Consider the following 20499-nt stretch of genomic DNA (forward strand, 5'->3'; position numbering starts at 1 on the left):
ATATATGTATATATATATTATTTTTTTACAGCTACAGTCATGTGGCATAGCTAAACCAATCTGCCAGCTAACTGTCACCAGAAGGGCACTTCTCTTTCCTCCTAACTGACACTCTGCTCCTTCCTCCTAACTGTGACACTCTGGCCCTATCTTTTGCACTAATGCTGTGCTCATACAAACAGACATTTATACAGTTCATAAACTCTTGTCTTTTGGGTTGGTTTTTTTTTCAGTTATTAATTTTCTGCCAGGCTAACTCGCAGAGTTGATTTACCACAGACTGTCAGAGGCAGTTCAAAACAGTGTGGGAGCAGGCCCTTCTCTTTGCAGCATCCACATGCTAACAGGCTCAGCCCATCTCATATAATTTCACCTTGAAAACAAACAGAAAAGACAAATATGTTGCTTTTAAAAATCTTTTTCTTTTTCTTTTTTTTTTTTTTATATAAAGTCTTTAAGTTCCTTGGAGAAATTCCTGGGTTTCATCACTGCTCTGCTCCCTGCAAATATCTGCAAGGCATCTCTTCCTGCTCCCCCCTTCTTGTCACTGGCACTATTCTAGTGTTATTTTACAGAAGATGGTAACCTGCTGTTGCCATCAGTTACCCCACTGGCTTAAATGGCAAAGGCCTCCAAGTATGTATGTACAACAGTATTTCTGGTGTTTCCAGACTATTTCCTAAAAATCTGTAAAACCTTACACACAAAAAGCCCTGGGAGAACACAAGAAGTTGCATCCATACATACAAAAGTCTGGAACAAGTGCCTGGGTCATGAAATTATCATCAAAAATTACCATAATTTGCCTGTCTCACATTTCGGCACTATATATAAGTAGGATGTATATAGTTTATAACACCATTGGTCCATTTTTACAATGGCTGAAATGAGTGTAAATGAGGCAAGAAGTCATGACCACTTAAGCAGTTCAACACTATATTGCAAAACAGAGTCCTACCCTTGATCCTTCCAGAGATCATCTGCAATTCTACCGCTCTCAAAGAGCTCAGTGGACATCTAGACCAAACGCAAGATCTGGTCTTACTCCCAGGCATCAGTTCTCCAACCATACCATTTCCCTGAGGACCAGTGAAAATACTTGTCAGAATAAGCAGTGTTCAATACAGGTCACAAAGGTGAACTAATCACTTCTTAGTGTTCTTGTTCCTGTGGCCAACACAGCTCCTGAGGGAAGAAGGTGGCATACACGAGATGGAAAGGGACGCCCACATCACTTACTTAGCAAGTGAGACAGACAAGAGTGCTTCAGCCTGCCCTGGGACCTAATCCCAGATCAGAAAGCACAACCAGCACATTTCTAACTAATACACTTGGGTGGAAGATCACGAGAGGAATGGGGGAGCACAGACAGAGCTGGCATCAAGAAAAGGCAAGTGCAACAGGATGACCGAAGAGAAACCATGATGTTGGAACAGAGCTGTGAGAGACTGATGGATTTGGCTTCTTTTCTCAGCTCTGCCACTGCTCTTGGGCACATCTGTCATTTCAGCAAATCTTCCCTCTCCCTGCACTTCCACTTCCTTCTCTCTACAACACAGCGATGACCTACTGAGGGCTCAGCTGTGAAGAGAGCAGTTGGAACTATTTATGAGGGGCTCACTAACCTCTCTTTCAACAAACCATATTCATTCTGCCTTCAGAGCAAGATTAAGCTGAGTACAGTAACAGAACACGTTATATAATGAGAAGAAAGCTAACGACTGAGCAGCTGCTCATTCAGTGAGAACCACGTATCCTACTATGCATTCAGAAATGAGGGGGTCTCCGTGGGAGGAAACACTGAGTTCATGTCTCATTAAAGACCACAGTATAAAAGAATTGAGCTACAGCAATGAAAATACATTTACTATGGTAAATTTACAGTGGCATAGGTAAAACTCCATGCTGTAATTTCAATGTTTATTTGTTTGACTTACCTAAAAACCTTCTTCCATATCTAAAAACCTTCTTTCATACCTAAAAACCTTCTTCCAAGTGCATACTTCTCTTGTCTGTAATATCTTTGCTTAGCTTCTCATTGTTTTCCAAAAGCCTATCCATAGGCATTCAAGAAAAATAGTAATTACAGAAAAACTCAAGTCAATTACTTAATAAGTCCATACAGACTAAATAATATGCAAATGCAAGTATAATCAAGAAGATTTTGATCCCAAAACCTTAATGGCAAAACCCACAGCTGTCTCAGAGACCCCCTATTTACATACAGGACAGGATAAAGAAAACTTTCAGGAAAATCCCAACCATAATCTAAACCATAGGTGTGATGGACACAAACAATGCATGCAAAACATCCAACTGAGCACAGACTGTATTCTTAGGTCTCACTGAAGCATTTGAGATCATTATTTACATACCGGCTCTCAGACTATGAGGGCAGCTACCATGTTTTGGAATGCAGGAATCATTTTCCTAAGTTGCAATTTCAGTTCTAGGACGCTGGCAAAAACTAAATAAATAATTTTTCCTTAACTTCATCACAATAAACTTATTCAAGATAAGCATACGCTCTGTGTCACACCTAGAAATAAGTTGTGAGAGGTGCTGTTGGCCCTCTGCAGGGTAACTTTTCACACATTGAGCTTCTTCTCCTTTACATCCTGGTGTATCTTTATTGTTAAGCTATATTTGCTGTATTTCAACCACACCTTTCACCTACACGTGGAACAGTAGCCTCAGAAAATCCAATTAGTCCAAAAGATGAAATAATCAATATGCCTTTTGTGGAAGATTCACTGTGGGCAGACAGCAAATTTTCTTTCTCTGTTGCCTTCCAAACACCACCGACCTTCAGAGGGCACCTTTCAAAGCCATCAGCGTGGGCAGAATATGTGAAAGAGGCCTTCTGAAAGCCCAGAGGGAGACAGCTTGGTTGACTGCTCCATTCCTCTATCACAGTAGGTCTGACCTGCCTGCAGTAAAAATAAAAGGCTTCGGGGGACCTGTGCCACAAGATTAATACATCCAGCAACCAAAAAATACTAAACTGAATATGATGCACAGAAAATAAGCTGTTTCAAGCACAAACAAGTTTATCCACCTCACTTTTGCTAATGTAAACAAACACAAGGCACACACAGCTCAGCTGATGGGAAAACAAAGCCTGTGTAATAACAATCTCCTGGGGAAACAATATAGAGACACAAGGGACAGTTGCTAATCACAATGCAGAAGATATTTCTGTAAGGTGCTCTGACCCTTCAGAGATGACAGCTCTATCAGAATCTGAAAATACTAAGAGACAGCACCTTAGGTACCATTGGAAGCAGTCCTGCACTGCAAATGAATGGCTTGGGATGGAAGAGACTTGAAAAATGATCCGGTTCCAGTGCTGGCAGCCCTTTCATTCCTTTACTGCACAATGAAGGAGCAGCAACAGAGGACCTTGGGATTCTATAGTTAGGGAGGTCACTGACCAACAGTGAATAAAATAGATCTCTGTTTTTTTTCAAAGCATTCAACCTGTTATGAACAGGGTGCCAGGGAGCAATTTTCATCCCAGGAACCATGGACTGTGGCCTCACTAACCACTGCTACAAGAGCCAAAGGAGAGCATCAAGCACCTCCATCAAGGAGACGGAGAAGAGGCAGAACACAAACAGACACCTCTGTACTGAAAAGCAGTAGAAAATCAGCCAGAGGAGGAAGCAGCAGAAATAGACTCTAAATCGAGGATAGCAAGCAATAGGCCGCTTTCTTAAAAGCCACTCTCAGAGCACAAGTGACAGACGATGTAAAGTTGCCAAGGCAGCAAAGAAGTTTTTGAAGAGTGCAATTCTGTACAGTCAGGACATTTTTTCCCCCACACTGTTGCAACAAATCTATCACCTCCTCACTGATAACCAACAGTTGTGGTTAGACTGAATCAGCTAAGAACTATTCCTATCCTGCTTACATAAAATACCAGAATTGTAAGTCATTTTAATCTGCCTGATCCTCACTCCAAAGGAAAAAAAAAACACCAAAAAAACATGTCAAATCAGGTAACTGCTAACCACAGTGCTCTTCTGCAGCGAATCAGGCTGTCCCACCCAGCACACCTCCCAGTGCTGCCCCACAGTACTCCAGGAGCCACACGAAGTAGGGAACCCCGCTGACTTCCATCGCATGCCCTGAGGTGATTAGTCCTCATTACAGACTGACTGTTCTCAAACAATTTTAAAACACTTAAGCTCATTTTCAGATCAAGGCAAGCCAAAACATGAGATGTCTAGAAGTCATTTAATAAGAGCAATAACAACAAAGATATTTTAGCCCGTTAACTAACATTGCAAATGATCCAAAACCTGAAACTTAGGATTGTGTGCTCCTGAAGGAAAGGACTGTATAAACTGGATTCTAGCTCAATAACTTTAGTACCCTGCAGCTAATTCTCACTAATTAAGTGCTAGAATACAGTAAGACAAAAATTCAGATTGATCAAAAGATATGATTTGTGTTTATAATAACTCCTATAATTATTAGGAACAAAAATCATGACGGTTCTCGATGCCATTAACTCACAGGGCAGCAATTAAGAGCTACCACTCCAAGCAGGTCTGGAATTTCTGAGAACCACTAGTCAAGCAACTCCATGGCGAAGCCAAGTCTTAGTAAAACACATCCAGTGCAATCCATATCTGTAAGCAAGTAAGCAAGCAACCCAGAGGGTGAGAAAAATTTCTGAAAGGATTTTGTTAAAGGAAAAATCCAGCATGTCCTCACCCAGGTTCCCACAATGCACAGATGTGCCAGATGCAACAGGGTCAGGAGAAGCCCTGCAAGCATTGGGGTAACACTGGCACATAACTAAGGATCGAAAATGAAGAGTTGCCCAACTGTATGGCAAATTTGAGGCACACAGTTACAACAGATCCCATGCTTTTCAGATATGCAGCCATACCATCATTATCACTGCAACTGAGGAAAGCTCCGTGCTGTCCTATGACCTTTAAGGAATGCAAGCTGGGGACAACACAAACTGCAGGGTCAAGCAAAGGACTGGGAGAAAAGTTTTATGTTAATTGGCCCTTTCATACTGTTGCTCCTTGAAAAGTGACAGTAAAGTTGAAAGCTTCCATGTATTTGACCCAATAAGGTGTATATACCAAAGTGTGGGTTCCTACCAGGCACCAGGAAAGTCTGAACACATCTGGTTTGCCTGATGTACTTTTAACCATGAGATTAAGAAAACAAGTCACTGGTTTTGCCTATAAATTGCTGTCTTGTCTACATATTCAAGCAATATATTAGGACAACTGGGTGATCACCCTCTGCACGCTCCTTTCCTATAGACTCTTTTTTATTCCTCCCTCCCAATCCTTTAATTTCATGTCAAGTATAAATAATCTGTGATTGTAAAAACACATATTTTAAATATAACAGATTTATTTTCTATGAGTCATTTTAGAAGATACTACTGGCAAACTTCATAACATCTACGAGGAAAAAGCAAAATCAAAGCCAAGTAGCTTTCCTCTACTTCCTTATCCCCCTAAAACAAACCAAGCTTTCCAGATGCCCAGAAGACAGTCTATAACTCACACATCTCTATGCTGACCTCACAAAAATTCATCAGGGTGTAACTGTCAGGTTCACCAGTGACAAAGGATGCTCCAAAGAACTACAGCCTGATACAGTTTCCTTAAGGGATGACGGCAGTCTTCCCTTATATGAATTATTCATTTTTGGTTTACATTGTTAAAGCAGTATTCACACAGAACACCCTTCCAGTAGGTTTTACCCAAAACAGTGGTTATAAGGCCAAAAAGTTAAGTTGAACACCAATATTCCAGACTCTTCTGGAAGATCTACAACGACCATGTTCTAAAACAGTTCCAGACCCACCTGGACGCCTACCTGCCAGACCAACCTGGCCTAGGGAACCTGCTTTGACAGGGGGGTCAGACTAGATGATCTCTAAAGGTCTCTTTCAACCCATACAATCCTGTGATTCTGTGGTATCTGAGGATGGGCTGGCTCTGTCCATAGCTAACCAACTGTGGTCATCACAAAACGCTGCCTCGCTTTAAGAAATGTAAGATGACTTCAGCAGAAGGAGGAGTTGCTTGAGTTTACCAATCTTTCACAAAGAACTCCTTTGTTAAAAGAAACTCTGAACACGAAATGAGAAGATCTTAAAAAATTATTTATAGTTACTATTGCATCTATAAATGCTCAGTGCTATAAATGCCTCAGCTTAAAAGCCTGACATCCACCTCACACAGATTTCATCTGACTTTGACATATAACAGTGACCCATGCCAGAAATCAGTGTGTGTGTGTGTGTTCAAAAACAGGAGAGAATGACATTTCAGGAGGTCAGCAGCAGAGATGATCATTTGCTTTAGAGTACGTATACTTGAAAAATTCTGAAATCATCCACTGCATCTGGAAACAGTGACTGCTAGAATGCTTACAGGCTAAAATGTCATCTGTGCACATCAAGTCTGGTGAAATGTACTCATCTCTTGGCATTAATACTCCTTTTGCTCCTTTTGCAAAACTGAAGAATGCATGCAAAGTAATGCTATGGATTCACTTGTCAAAAGCAAGACGCAAGAGTTTCCACTATCAAGGGAAGCCTGCAGAGAGCTGGCCAACGCAGGAACTGCTTCCCTGCTCTGCCCCTCCCCAGCAAGCTACAGACTGCAGCTACATCCCAGGCAGCCCATGTGCTGCTCGTGTTTGGCAAAACACACTCCAGTTTATGCTGAACATTCCTCACACTCAGTGACTTCATGCCAGAAATCACCACGGATACACACAAGAAGTATTTTATATGTTCGCACACACATACGCACACACGCTTCTTAGGAGCACATCACCATTTGCTTGATTCGAATTCAATCCCAACAAAATAGAAAAAGAGGCATATTTTCAGGAAAGTCATATAGAAGTTGACTGTATTTTATACCATCTGAATCTTGTCCCCCTTTTCTTTCTTAAACGCTGTCAGTGAACATATGACTATAAAAGCTGCCCCGTATCAGTATTTGTCATTCCACCCCTTGCACAAGGTAGCATGACCCGGCCTTGATGTTGCTGGCACTGTAAATCCTCCTAATTACGTATTTTACCCTAATTTTGGAGTACATAAGTAGTAAAAGTTAATGCAGACTTGATGGACAATCATTCCAATGCCACTGAGATGCTCACTGAAGGTTTTTATGAATGGGCATCTCTTTCTGTTATGGACATAGCTGTCATTTGAAGTCTCCTGCTCTACAGCTGTTTATCAACCTCACATCTGAGTTTGTTTACACAGACATCACCCCAGCTTTCTGCATCAGCACTACTGAATGCTCTACCAATAAACTATTTTGTCTTACAGGTATTTCACGGGCACCTTGTGGGCTATTTTCCCTCCCATCTAGACAGTTTACATTTGCTCGGCTGCTCATAAATGACACCCTACTGCTGCTTGCAGGTTGGAACTTCTTCCCACACAGATTTCATTTTATCATCAGACTGTTTAATTCGGCACATATAAAAATGTCATCCTCGTCATAAGGAGAGAACTAGACAGCACTATCTTCAAGTTTTCTGCATAAACTGTGACAAGACACAGCTACTGCAATACTAACACGTCTGTGGAGCATATCAGTTGCAGGATAAGGCCAATGCAGGGACTCTGTTCAAGAGCTGTGCCTCGCTGTTTTCCAAACTGCAATGAAATCATGAAGTAATATAAATTAGTAACACATTAACTGTATTACATTACTGGTAAAAACCATCACCTTTCAGTATCAGCCTTGAACACATTAACACACTGATAATGTATCGTGGATTTTTCCAGATATTTTATCCAAGATGCCGAATATCTGAATGATCCATGAAAAACCCCTACATGCAGTTAAGGGCTGCCATTTTAATAGGAAACAATACTGGAAAACTCACAGACCTTACTGTATTTAAAATTGTTTGATAATTTAGAAGTTAAATAAGTTTAACCTGTGACATCTGTGTAGTTCATGGCATTATTGCTGATGTATAAAATATTCTATGTGAGATGATGAAAAGATTGTGTATTGAAAATATATAGTGTGCTAATGAATTCAACAGATGGGAGTTTAATTGCACTGAAAGACAACTGAAATAAATTAACTAACAGAATTTGCCTAACTGAAAATAAATCTCCAAGTGTGAATGGGTTTTGTTTCATTGGAGGAAGGGTTTCTCTTGGTATATGCCTCCTTCTGACACATCCCACTAACAGCCATGCCTCAGTTCCTAATAACCACTAAGTTATACACATAAACTTCAATGCCAGTTCAGGGTTTCTGCTTAGATGTCAATATATAGAAGAGGCAAACAAATTAAGACACAAGTGAATCACCACACCGATGTTTCACATTGCCTTGCAACCTGGGAAGAGCAGACACCCATGGTTGCTTATGTCCATGGGGCTTCATTTAGACAGATTGGACTGTCAGCTAAAGGTTTGAATCTATTTCATCATAAATGATGTTGGTTTGAAAGGCAGCTATCATTAAGATGCCATGCTGAGGGAGAAAAAGTGCTTATTTTAAATAAAACTTATCTATGATGTTAGATCCACTAAAGATCCGCTTAGGAATCTTTAAAACAAGAATAAGTCCAGCGGCAACTGCTTTTCAGTCCTTGCCCCATTCATTCAGTAGAACAGATTTTGGAGTTTAGACAACAAAATCAAACACCCTGACCTCAAGGTTATGGTCTCCAAAACACCACCACTGCATCTACTCAGCAAGTATATATATGCTATTACTTCTTATCTCATTTTCGTTACTCCACAGTGAAAAAAACGTATTTTACATTAGAGCCAAAATTAAATCAAATTTAATTCCAAACTAAGCTAAACAATTAAAGACTTTTTAGCTTGATGAAGGGCCACCCCATGCAGCTGCTCACCCAGCCAAGTCTCCACTGGCAATACCTGCAGTGGGACAGCAGCACAGCCACACTTCTCACAGGGGCATCACTGAACACATCACTAACGGCCAGCAGCAGATACAACCCTGCTCTGCACCACAGAACATACCTTCCCTCCTCATTAGTAAATTTAAGAATATTTTACCTAGATCAATAAGCTACCAACTAATATCCTGAACTTGACTGCTCCCGAATTGATATCATTAAACCTGTAGTGCAAAGACCCCAGCTAGAAGCGAGTGAGGCTGTTTCAGATGTAGCATTATCGTATTTCTCTGGAGATATAAATTCTAAACACTCACATAACTCACTCACATAACATTACTGGTACACAGACGTTCACAACTGGAAGTACAAATTTCCAGCCTCTACCATTTCATCACACCAACTCTCTACATCATATGCATGCTCCACAGAGCCTTCAATCATAGTATCAATGAACCTTACACTGAACAGAGCACAAAAACCACCTTTTGAGAAACTACATAATGCTACAAAAGCTCCCTTCAGGTGAACAATTTAGCCTGCAATGTAACTTGGAACATTTGGAGTAATTTTTCTTCCAGACAATATTTTTTTAATCATTCTGGTCTTCAAGCAGTGACTTACCTACTTATGATTTGATTGCATAATCCATTGCGTTAGGGATTTTTCATCAATAGAGTATGTTTTCAATATGACAGAAACTGAACACATGAAGGACAATAACTAAGGTGCACATTACATAGCCATCTGTTAAGTCAGGCCTTAGCCCCAAGAGTGAAGACAGAACAAGTAGATGAGAGCTAAGTACAAGAGGCCAGCCTCATCTTTTTCAGCTTTACTCAGCTCTGTGAGCTCACTAAGCACACATATGTTTGGGGATGAGGAGCTTGCAGGCACGCAGAAACAATGACAAAGAAAGTATTTCTGGAAACTGAACACACATGTACATTCTGCTGAATATTCACCATGAGGACAACAAAAACTGTTTTCAGGGAAATGGTGCAAGTGAAGAATTAATTTTTTAGAACTTTCCTCAATCACCGCAACAAGAGCAAGGCTGCTTCTGTGACAGGCCTGACTGAACCCCACACACTGAGAACCAGCAGTGCCCAGAGACACCGGCTGCAGAGCTGGGAGCTGCCCTGCACCGCCACCGTCCTGTTCTGCAGCTGACAGCTGTCACCAGGAGCACACCGAGGCCACTGGAGAACTAGCACTGCCTGGAGATATGTCATGTTTCCTCCTGGCAGGACAGACTTTAAGTCTGGTTTTGGCCATTAATGTACCTAGTTTGGTTTTGAGAACAGCGTTAAGAATGCCTGCAGAAGATGATGTGGGTTAGCACTCTTTTTCCACCTCATCTCCTCCCAAACTCACGCGGAGCGAAAGCTGTATCACTTACAGGAGTGAAATCTGATCTGGGCAGTCCAAGATGTTGAAGCAGGGCAGGCCCAGGTACACGCTGCTAGCCAGCACGCACAGCCTGCCTGTCATCTGCGGCCAACTACAGCCAACAAAGCCACCGAGATCCCATTTGTGAGAAGACCGTGCCGCTCTGCGATCTGCCGGTCCCAGAGGTCACGGTGCCGCTGGAGAGAAAGGAAAGCTCTCTCCCATCAGCAGCTCCCCGAGCCGGGTTGTCACACGTGCACATGCACGGGGAGGTCACGCTCCAGGTAGGCTTCCATTGCAAACCCACAGCTGCCGCCGCCGGGCTCCGCATATTTATCCTATCTTTGCGCAAAAACACCTCTGAGCGGCACCCAGCAGGCGATCGGTGCGACGATTTACGTCCTCAACACGAACGCCTGCCCTTCTTACGAGCCGCCGAGGAAAGGCTTCTCTGCGCTCGCCGCCCAGGAGGGCTGCAGGCACGGGGCAGGGAAGGCCTTGCGCGGGGGCCGGCACTCGCCGGGAGCCCCGTCGCAACTCGGCGGCTTCCCCGCTCGCCCCGCGAACAATGGGCCCCGGTACAACGGAGGAACGCGGCCCGCCCGTCCGTCCGCCCGCGGCCCTTTGTCCGCCCGTCAGCGGCCGCACGGCTCTCCCGGCGCGACGCGTCGGCTCCGACCCCTCCCGGGCGGCCCCGTCGCGGCCGCGCGCTCCCGCAGGCCCGGGCCCGGCTCCCTTCGCCTCCCTCCTCGGAACGGCCTCTCCGGCGCCGAGCGCGGCCTAGGCGGGAGCGCCGCGCCGAGAACGAGCCGCGAGGCGCCGCTCCCCGATCCTCCCCCTCCCCGGTGCGCCCCCGGCACGGCGGGCGGGCCCTCTCGGAGCCGCGCGGCTCCCGCCGCCCCTCGCCGGCACTTACCGGCCGCAGAGCTGCGAGGAGAAGGCGGGCCGGGACGCGGCGGCGGCGCGGGGCGGCTCAGAGCGGCCGTGCCGCGGCCCCGGGCATGGCGGGGCGCGGGGGAGGGGAGGCGGCGGCGGCGGCGGCGGCGGGGGGGAGGGGAGGCCGAGAGGAAGTTGGCGGCGGCGGCTTCTTCCTGCTCCGGCGGCCCTCAGCCTCCTGCTGGCGGTGACAGCGACGGCGCGGCCAGAGCGCCGCCGCGCCGCGGTGCACCATGGGAAGGCGCCCGGAGGACCGGCGGGGCGAGGAGCGGAGCCGCGCCGAGCGGAGCGCCCGCAGGGTTACGCGCGGGTCAGCGGGCGGGAGCGCGTCCACGAGCCGGGCACGGGCAGCGAGGGCGGGCTGCGCACCGCGCGCCTGCTCTTCTCTTCCATCCTCCGTTCCTTCCAGCTCGAGGTGCGTGGAGAAGAGGTGTCGTCGGTGCCGGCGGAGACGGTACGGCGATGCTGGAGGGAACTACGGTGCTGTTCCCCCGCTGGGACGCAGCCGGCAACGTGCGCGAAGGGGCAGCTGCCGGAAGTCCCGACCCTCCGCGATCGCCGTGTCCGCCACGACCCCAAACGACCTGGGGACGAGCAGAGGCCGCGTTTCCCTGACGTGCAGCCGTTCCTCGGAACAGCTCTGCACCCAAAGCGTCTGCATCTGCGCGGCTCTGTGTGGCAGCTCCTCACGCAGCCCTCAGCTCCAACCGTGCGAGGCTTTGCCATGGCTGTAGTTGGCACTGGCGGGCCCGCGCCTCGAGTGCTGTGCTCAGTGTTGGGCCTCTCACTACAAGAAGTACGTTGGGGCCCTGGATTGTGTCCAGAGAAGGGCAGTGGAGTTGTGAAGGATCAGAGAACACATTTGAGGGAACTGGGATTGTTCAGCCTAGAGAAGAGGAGGCTCGAGGGAGACCTTATCACTGTCCTGCTCCCTAAAAGGAGGCTGTGGCAAGGTGGAGGTTGGCCTCTCCTCCTGAGTAACAGCAATAGGCATTAAGATATGCTAGGGAAGTTCAGGTTGGATGTTAGGAAACATTTCTTCTCAGAAAGAGTGGTGGTGCAGTGGCACAGGCTGCCCAGGGAAGTGGTGGAGTCACCATCCCCGGAGGTGTTCAAGAACTGTGGAGATGTGGCACTGAGGGATGTGATGGGGATGGTCTGGTGGTTTGTCTGTGATCGCAGAGGTCTTTTACAACTTTAGCAGTCCTATGATTGCCCCAGCCTGCATGCCCACTGGGACCCAGCCAGCAGTGTGCATGGGACAGCAGCCATGGGATGCCTTGGTATCCAGACAGAAGTCCAAAACCAGCAGGCTGTCATCTCTGTGATCACAGTGCTCTCCCTGACTCCAAACAACGTGGGGAACTGCGGGAGACCAGATTTCTTCAGGTTGCTTGGAACAGCTCTGCATCTGAAGCATCCACATCTCCACAACTTTGTGTCCTGGTTCCTCATGAGGCCTTCAGCTTCTTTCTCTTCTGGAGCTTACAAACACTCCCGTGTTTCTCTAAATAAAGTCTTTAGCCCAACGCCACGCTTAAACACGTGCTTAACTAAATTGCTTGATGTCACTTGCTTATAATTAAGCATGTGCTTAAATGCTCTGCTGGATGAAAGCCAAAATCCACACAAGCTCTATTGGGTGAAATTTACCAGCTTCACTAAGCTTAGCTTTGTGACTCACTCAATCAGCAGCAGCCCAAAGTGTTTTGCCACAGGCTTAGTTGTTCCCAGGTTGTCCTACAGGATTGCCTTGTCCCCACCACAGGGCTTACATCCTTTGTTGAGTCCTGTTAGGATGAGGATGCATCTGCCTGGTGAGTGAGCAATTCTAAATTACTTCATGTAGGGCTTCTAGTTCCTTTTAACAATGTGCCTTAATAAGATTCTGCAGCCCTGTGGAGGTCATAGATGGTGCCATTTAGTTATGGTGTAATAAACTGCATTAAGAAAGAGTCGATGACATGAAGACCCAGTTTGAAGATCTGCCCTGACTTTATGCAATAAGTGTATTTCAAAATAATTGCACGGACTCTGCGTGAACAAAGGAAGGAGTTAATAAAATGTGGCTACAGCTCATGCAGTTGTTTAGTTTTACATAAATACAAGAAGTGTCATTAACCTGCTTGCTGAATAATCACAGAATCACACACAGAATTGTAAAGGGTGGAAGGGACCTTTGGATGTCACCTGGTCTAAGCCTCTACTAATGAATCGTGGAATGGCTTGGGTTGGAAAGGATCTCAAGGACCATGAAGCTCCAGCCCTCTGCTGCAAACAGGGCCACCAAGCTCCATATCTAATACCAGACCAGGCTGCTCAGTGCCCCATCCAACCTGGCCTTGAACACCTCTAGGGCCAGGGCATCCCACAACCTCTCTGGGCAGCCTGTTCCAGCACCTCACCATTCTTGGTAAAGAACTTCTCCCTGATATCCAGCCTAAATCTTCCCTTCCTCAACTCAAAACCATTTCCCCTTGTCCTACCATTATCTGTCCTCGTAAAGAGTTGACTCCCCTCCTGTTTATGGGCTCCCTTTAGGTACTGAAAGGCTGCAGGGTGACCTAATTGCAGCTTTTCAGTACCTAAAGGGAACTTTCTTTTCTCCAGGCTGAATAAGCCCAGCTCCTTCAGCCTGTCTTCATAAGGGAGGTGCTCCAGTCCCCTGATCATCTTTGCAGCTCTCCTCTCGACCCTTCCAACAGCTCTGTCTTATTTGTACTGGGGGCTCCAGACCTGGACACAGTACTCCAGATGGGGCTTCACAAGGGCAGAGTAGAGAGGAACAATCACCTCCCTGTCCCTGCAGGCCACCCCCCTTCTGATGGAGCCCAGGATACCATTTGCTTTCCAAGCTCCAAAAGCAAACTGCTGGCTCATGTTAAGTTTTTCATCCACCAGGACCCCCAAGTCCCTCTCTGCATAGCTACTTTTGGGGATTGCTCCTTCCAATCTGTCTATACACCTGGGATTCCTCCAGGCTTTATAAAGCTTTTAAGTTTCCAAAAATAGAGTTTTAGAAAGTGGAGGAAGCTGTACACATACAAAGCTTGATTTTTTTTCCCTTCAAAGACAATTAATTTGGTGATTGCATTCATTTATACCTGTCAAAAAACAAAAAAATACCTTTAGAATTTCGTTAAGTCTGAGTCAGGAAGTTCAGCACAAAAACCTCTTTTTAAAAGGCAAGGAGCAATTACAGCTTTCTGCAGGGTGAGCACAAGCCTTTCTCTGAAGACGCATCAATTAGAACCTGCTTTTCAAAAATTTTGTTTAGTAATTAGCAGTATAATATGAAGAAGACTGTTGTATTTAAAGCAAAGAAGTAAGACTCATCATACTTGATTTTTAAACGCATTCAGGGATGGGGACTCAACCACCTCCCTGGGGAGCCTTTTTCAGTGCTTAAAGAGTCCCACTCTTTCAAACGAATGCAACTGGTGAAAAACTGCAAATATCCCATTTAATTACATGAAGCTATCAGATGCTAAAGCAGAAATAAAACCAAATGCCTTCTTCATTTTCTCTCCCCCTCAATCTACTGTAGCCCTAGTTAATGTTAGTTTGCACAAGTGTTATAATGAACAGTGCTTCAGAAGGGCCTAGACGAACACCGGAGGTTTCAACATGAGCTGTCGTCTGGAACCAATTGCTAGTAAAAGATTGAGAATCTGCCATCCAGTTTTTCAATTCAGATATCTCACCAGGGATTTAACCAGCACAAATACTCAATGCTGAAAATTAAATGAGTCCATTGTGTGAATATCAACTCATGTTATCTGTAAATTGTTCCTTTTTATTTCAACATCCCTCATTGAATTTGTGTTTTAATCTTCTTATCTCCCTTTCTTTTTTTTTTTTTTTCTTCTGTCTTACAGCAGGCTTTCAATCCATGATCCCATGGAAGCCTGACTCGATTGGAGGAGTCTGCACTGCCCTATATTGCTGGCAGATCAGGAATCAATAGTAACCAATCACACAGTGGTATGGTACGCTTGTCCAAACATTAACTAATACAGAGAATCATAATTATATATGTCTGAGAGTACCTGTGCATCCAATGCCTGCAAACAAAAAGAATTTACTACAGAAAATATTGATCCAAAGGGAAGTCACCTAGCTCTTTTCATCTTCAAAATCTTTTCTGCCCCTAAATTTCATTAAATAAGAACTCTGTTCCTGAAGCCTTGAAGTCTTCACATCAGATTGGTTTTTAATGGCACAAACATGTCTGACTTGACTTGCTCGTTTATTTTACCAACTTGAAGACGTTACAAAAATTCCAAAGAAAATGAAAAGTAATGGTTTGATATGAGATATATCTGTTTGGAAACAGAAAGACAGCAAGTCAGTGTCAGTCAGGATGGTTTTGTGTAGACGTAAGACATTCAGATATCTGTAGTACATTTGACTTGGTCCCATATGGCATTCCTGTAAAATTAACATTATAAATCTCCAGGTTAAAAGGAAAGAAGATGTTTAACGTCCCATGCTGAGATGCCTAATAGACAGAAAAAGCATAAATGATAACACAATACTCTTCCTAACATGAATTGTTCAAATGACACAATGAGGCAGAAGTTAGAGAATCAATTTCTCTGCCTTAAAACACAAACTAGAAGTGGAGCAGGAATCCATCTGCTCTTACCTTAGATTTGCTGTCTAGCTAAGGCATTTAAGTTGAATTAACTGAAGATGGGAGAGCAAGAAGGTCTTAAGCTCCCAGCATAAACATTTTAAGATTAATCCTTTCAGGATAAAATAAAGGAAACTGGATATTTTAGGTCTTCAAGGGAGAGCATCCATACAGGGATTTGGTGGGCTTTAACTAATGCAATTTAATGTCACACCCTTACTTAATTCATCTTAATCTTTCCTCAGTGTCCCACTTCAGCTGACATCTTTAGTTTGAAGTATTATGGTGGATCAAATTCAAAAGAAAGCATTAGCTGAACCTTTAGTTAAAGCCTTGCCCATTATGGAAAGGTTACCCAGCATAGAATAAGAAATGATAGGCCAGCTACCTTATACCTACTTTGTGTCAATACTCTTGGTTTACTTTGAAGTGTTGTAGCCTGCATCACACCAGCGAACATATACTGAGAGTTCATGCAAAGTAATCACTGCATTTGAAATTCAGATATACAGCCTCTCACGAGTCTCATACTTACCCAACTAAAAGCAAAACTCACAGATTGAAAGAGCAGGTAGGATACCTGTGCAATATCACTTCTATTTCAATAGTAAAGCACTGCACTGCAGTGATAACAGAGTAGATATTTATTAACAAGGCACTTGGAGTTAAAACTGGAAAACAAACCAAAAAAGCCATTTGGAGATTACATGAGTATTGCTGAAGGCAATGAAGTCCGTGAAATACATTCCCAGAGACAAGGATAAAGTTATTGTGTTAAATTGGAGGTTTTGGTGCATTACTTGAATCAATAGGGAAGGCCAAGAGAGCATGGAAATGTGAGTCTATGAAAGCCAGTAGAAAGATTTCATTTGGTAATGAAGAGGAGGAAAAGGAGGAGGGCACAGATGCACCAAAGACAGGGAGAGATTCTTGAACTGGAGAAGGAAATAGTCCTTAAAAGTTATTGGTTTGTTTGCTCTGTTAATTGCTCAACACAGCAATCAAGGGGGACTTAATTTTTTTGTTTTAAAAGTGTCATTTAAGATTTTGCAGTCTCATAATCAAAAACATCAGAGTTACCCTCCCTTTACTGGAGACAAAGAACGAAATGATGGAGCGTCTTGACATAGGTCTGTGAACCAGCCATCTCAAGGAAACTGGGAACTCTGAAAGATTCAAAGAGCAACAGACATAGGATCAAGAGCATGGCAATTCGCAAAAGATGGAAAAGATTAGGACTCTTATCTTCAGAGAAAAACAAGAGAGACAGAATAAAAGTGCATAAAGTAATGTCTCGTGCAGGCTTATCAGGAACTTCTTCCTATGTCATATTGTAGAATAAAGGGACGTTGTCTAGAGTATCAAACTAAAGGTGGAACTGAGTGGAAAAAAAAAAAAAGAGATAATATGTTGTGGTTCATCCAAAGCATTGATGCTGAAGCAAAGGGACTGAGAAAGAAAATGGGTTACCAACCTAAGTATACGAGACACCTCGAAGTTCATGATTCTGCATGCACTTTAGTTTGTCTGACACCACACACTGCTGTTCCCCCAGGTCCTTTTCAGCTGTGATCTGTCCCTCCAGAGCTGTTCTTTAGCCAAACAGGAAGGACATGCAGCCTTGTGCCAACCAGCCACTGTTCTCCTACTGGAGCAAGGTCTGAGACAGGAGACTGCAAACCCACCCCACTGCTGTCTCCCCATAGCATAAGGAATGCTCATTTTTGGGGGGACACCATTCACCCCAGTCAGCTGAGAACTGGCTGGACCTACTTGGCCGTTGTGGAAAGAATGGAGGATAGATCTGAAAAGAGCTTGTGTGTATCAACAAGGTGCTTCCAGCTGTTTTTGTGCATCTTGTTTAAGCCAATAATGAACAGCAACAAATGAGGACAGCACTGACAGCATCTGTGAAGAGAAGGGTGAAGGTCTTCACTGTGAAGCCTTATTCAAAACAAACTTGGCAGTGAAATCTACTTACTACTGAATAGCACCAGCCATTAGATTTATGAATAGTTACACATTTCAGGTAGTACCAATGAAGAGCTGAACTTGAAAGGGGATCCTAGAAGAAGAGCCAAGAGTTCTAGGTCACATCAGAGACACATCAGCAGTTTAGCCAAAAATTTGTTTAGAACACAAGACAAAAGTCAGAAGACCAGCAACTACCAGGAATAAACATGGCATCACATGTGCACATTAAGAAAAACTTGACCTTTGAAATGCTAATATATTCAATTTCATACCTGGAAAGAGGTCCCTCCTCTGCTCCTCTCCATGGATCCAGCTGGTAAGGAAGGGTATGGTCTTTCTTTGCAGACGATCTCATTAGGAGCAGCAGTTGGGTTTTTTTGTTTGTTTGTTTTGTTTTATTTTGCACCATTAGGGCTAGTGATGTAGCAACAACTGATTAGTTTCAGCTAACAGCACTGATATGATTTTCAAACCATACATGACGTCCAACCAGCTCAGGAGAAGAGCCCCATTTCTGCTCATCCTAGCTTGCAGAGAACATGCTGACTACTGCCTGCCTGGGAAATCCAGAGAGCCCAACTGAGCCTCAGGGACAACGTTAAGATGAAAGTGATCAGAAGGACATCAAAATGGTTTGACTGTGGGCTGGGGATACCCCAGACAATAAAGACTGTTTGGTAAGTACTGTCTTCCATCTGCAAAGCAGATGAGGGTTTAATGCCAAGGATAATTTAAAAGTCAAACGTACGAGTAAAATGACTTGTAATAAATAAAACCATGTTTCTTTGTAAAGGGAACAGGCCTTGTTTGCTGGCTGGGTGTGCGCGCACCAAACCAGACAAGCAGATGAAGGAAAACCACTCCCTGGGTTCCTGAAACACAGAGCTGATTCTCAGTTCTCAGAAAGGACATAGAGAGAATATAAACCAATAAAGAGCTGCTCTGAAGGATCTAGATGCTAACTTTGCAAATCTGCTAAAATAAATAAAGGCTGGAGATACTGAATCTTTCATTAAGTACAGAAGGGCAAACCTAAGAAGGTGACCTGAAATACATGCATCTCTGGGGAATAGAAGATCTTTATTATAAACCAACATGTTATCAAATCTCCTTATCACCAACAGCCAATGCAGGCTGGCGGGCTGAAATCTATGCCAGTTATTGGAACACAAAAACCATGACAAAAAGCTACCACTTCCTTTGAAAAATTTTATATTTAGATGTAGATCAAGGATACTTTGGTTTTGTCAGATTGGCCATTTTTGATCAACTCACTTCAGCACATATAATTCAAGTTACAATAGCCAGTCTTATTCCTGACCACATGCAAAGTGGCAATATTTTACAGACCAGTTCTTGTCTGGGAAATGCATCTGTTTGAAGTTCATCCCACTTATGTGCTAAAATGGCCACTTTTTCCACACAGCTTACAGAAAAGTTTACAAAGCTGAAGCTCTCAAAAATTAAAATATCCTGTGCTGTAGCTGTGCACAGTAATGAGTAATCTTAATGTTGGTGAGCATTTGTTGAAATCAGTGTTCTTAAAAAGCAAATAGAAATAGGTCAAATTCAGTGCTACAGTCGTAGAGAAATAACATCATTTAGGAGGGCAGAGAAGTAGCATACAAGGTAAGCTCAAAACACTGTTTTTCCTCTTAAATTGACTGTGTTATTAAAGCAAATTATATACAGTAAATACAAAAGTATCTTGAATCATAAGAAGAAGAAAGAAAGAGAAGATCAGGGAGCAGGACAGTACCCAGAAGGCTGAATGCAAGCCAGCAGATGGGGTGGGCCAAAGCAAAAAGAGGATGTTGCTGTGCCTTCACCACAGGAGGGCTGATCATAAGCACGTAAAGCACTGCAGCTTCAAGGCAAAGGCCTGTGAAAGATGTTCTCATAATAGTTTGGAGCTGTAAGAACACATCCTCTGAAGCTAAAATAGAAAAGTCAAACAACAGTTTCAGAGACCACTCAGTGTCACATTGGACTGACCCTAAAGAAATAGAATCATAAAGAGTGGAAAGACCACTACAATCATCTAATCTAACCATCAACCCATGCATGTGACTGCTCTAAACCATGTAATCAGCGTGACATCTATTCCATCACCATCCTTTCTGAGAAAAATGATTTCCTAATATCCAACCTGAACCTCCCCAGCTCAACCTGAGGCCATTACCTCTCATTCTATGGCTGAGAGAAGAGGCTGGCCCCACCTCACCACAGCCTCCTTTCAGGGAGTTGTTGAGAGCCATAAGGTATCCCCTGAGCCTCCGCTTTTCCAGACTGAACCATCCCAGTTCCCCCAGCTGCTCCCCATAGGACTGTGTTCCTGACCCCTCACAGCTCCATTGCCCTTCTCTGGTCATGCTCCAAAGCCTCAATGTCAGATCTACTGGTGCAGCCCCCTGACCAAGCAGAAGAGGGAATTTGCCTTCATCTTATATCCTACAGCAGGAAACCTGAACGTCCACTTCCTCCTTCTGAAAGCACCCAGCAGCCTCAGGCTAACCAGTCTTCCTCATCTTTCCACAATGATTTGATTCCTCCACCCTAAGCAGCCCAACCTTATGGTAGGCCACAAGTAGCCATTGGCACCCTGCATGCCACATGACTGCCATTGGACCTGCTCCATCCAAATTTCAGGTTTACGGTCACCTGCA

The 20499-nt window shown here is 44.2% G+C and overlaps 2 protein-coding genes across 5 annotated transcripts in view; one reads left to right on the forward strand and one right to left on the reverse strand.

Annotated features, from left to right (window-relative positions):
- The window catches only part of ZNF148 (zinc finger protein 148), a 38029-nt gene extending 26774 nt beyond the window's left edge, over positions 1-11255 (reverse strand). For 2 of the 4 annotated variants that reach the window (XM_042827191.1, XM_042827186.1), the window contains exon 1: positions 7584-7668. Coding sequence is in view for 1 of the 4 variants with exons in the window: in XM_042827187.1 (XP_042683121.1) it covers positions 10298-10389 (92 nt within the window). In the remaining 3 variants the exon portion in view is untranslated. Of the gene's footprint in view, positions 1-7583; positions 7669-10297; positions 10664-11203 lie in introns of those variants that run through there. The other 2 variants (XM_042827188.1, XM_042827187.1) reach the window with 2 other exon arrangements.
- Positions 10329-12765, forward strand: LOC122164812. The gene is made up of 2 exons (XM_042827192.1): positions 10329-10571; positions 11633-12765. The coding sequence occupies exons 1-2, from the start codon at positions 10548-10550 to the stop codon at positions 12218-12220; spliced, it is 612 nt and encodes a 203-aa protein (XP_042683126.1). The 5' UTR covers positions 10329-10547; the 3' UTR covers positions 12221-12765.
- Positions 12766-20499: the final 7734 nt, after the last annotated feature.

The sequence above is a fragment of the Centrocercus urophasianus genome, unplaced genomic scaffold, assembly GCF_019232065.1.
Source record: "Centrocercus urophasianus isolate 14NV4802_14NV808 unplaced genomic scaffold, USGS_Curo_1.0 seq_28, whole genome shotgun sequence".
Lineage (NCBI taxonomy): Eukaryota > Metazoa > Chordata > Aves > Galliformes > Phasianidae > Centrocercus > Centrocercus urophasianus.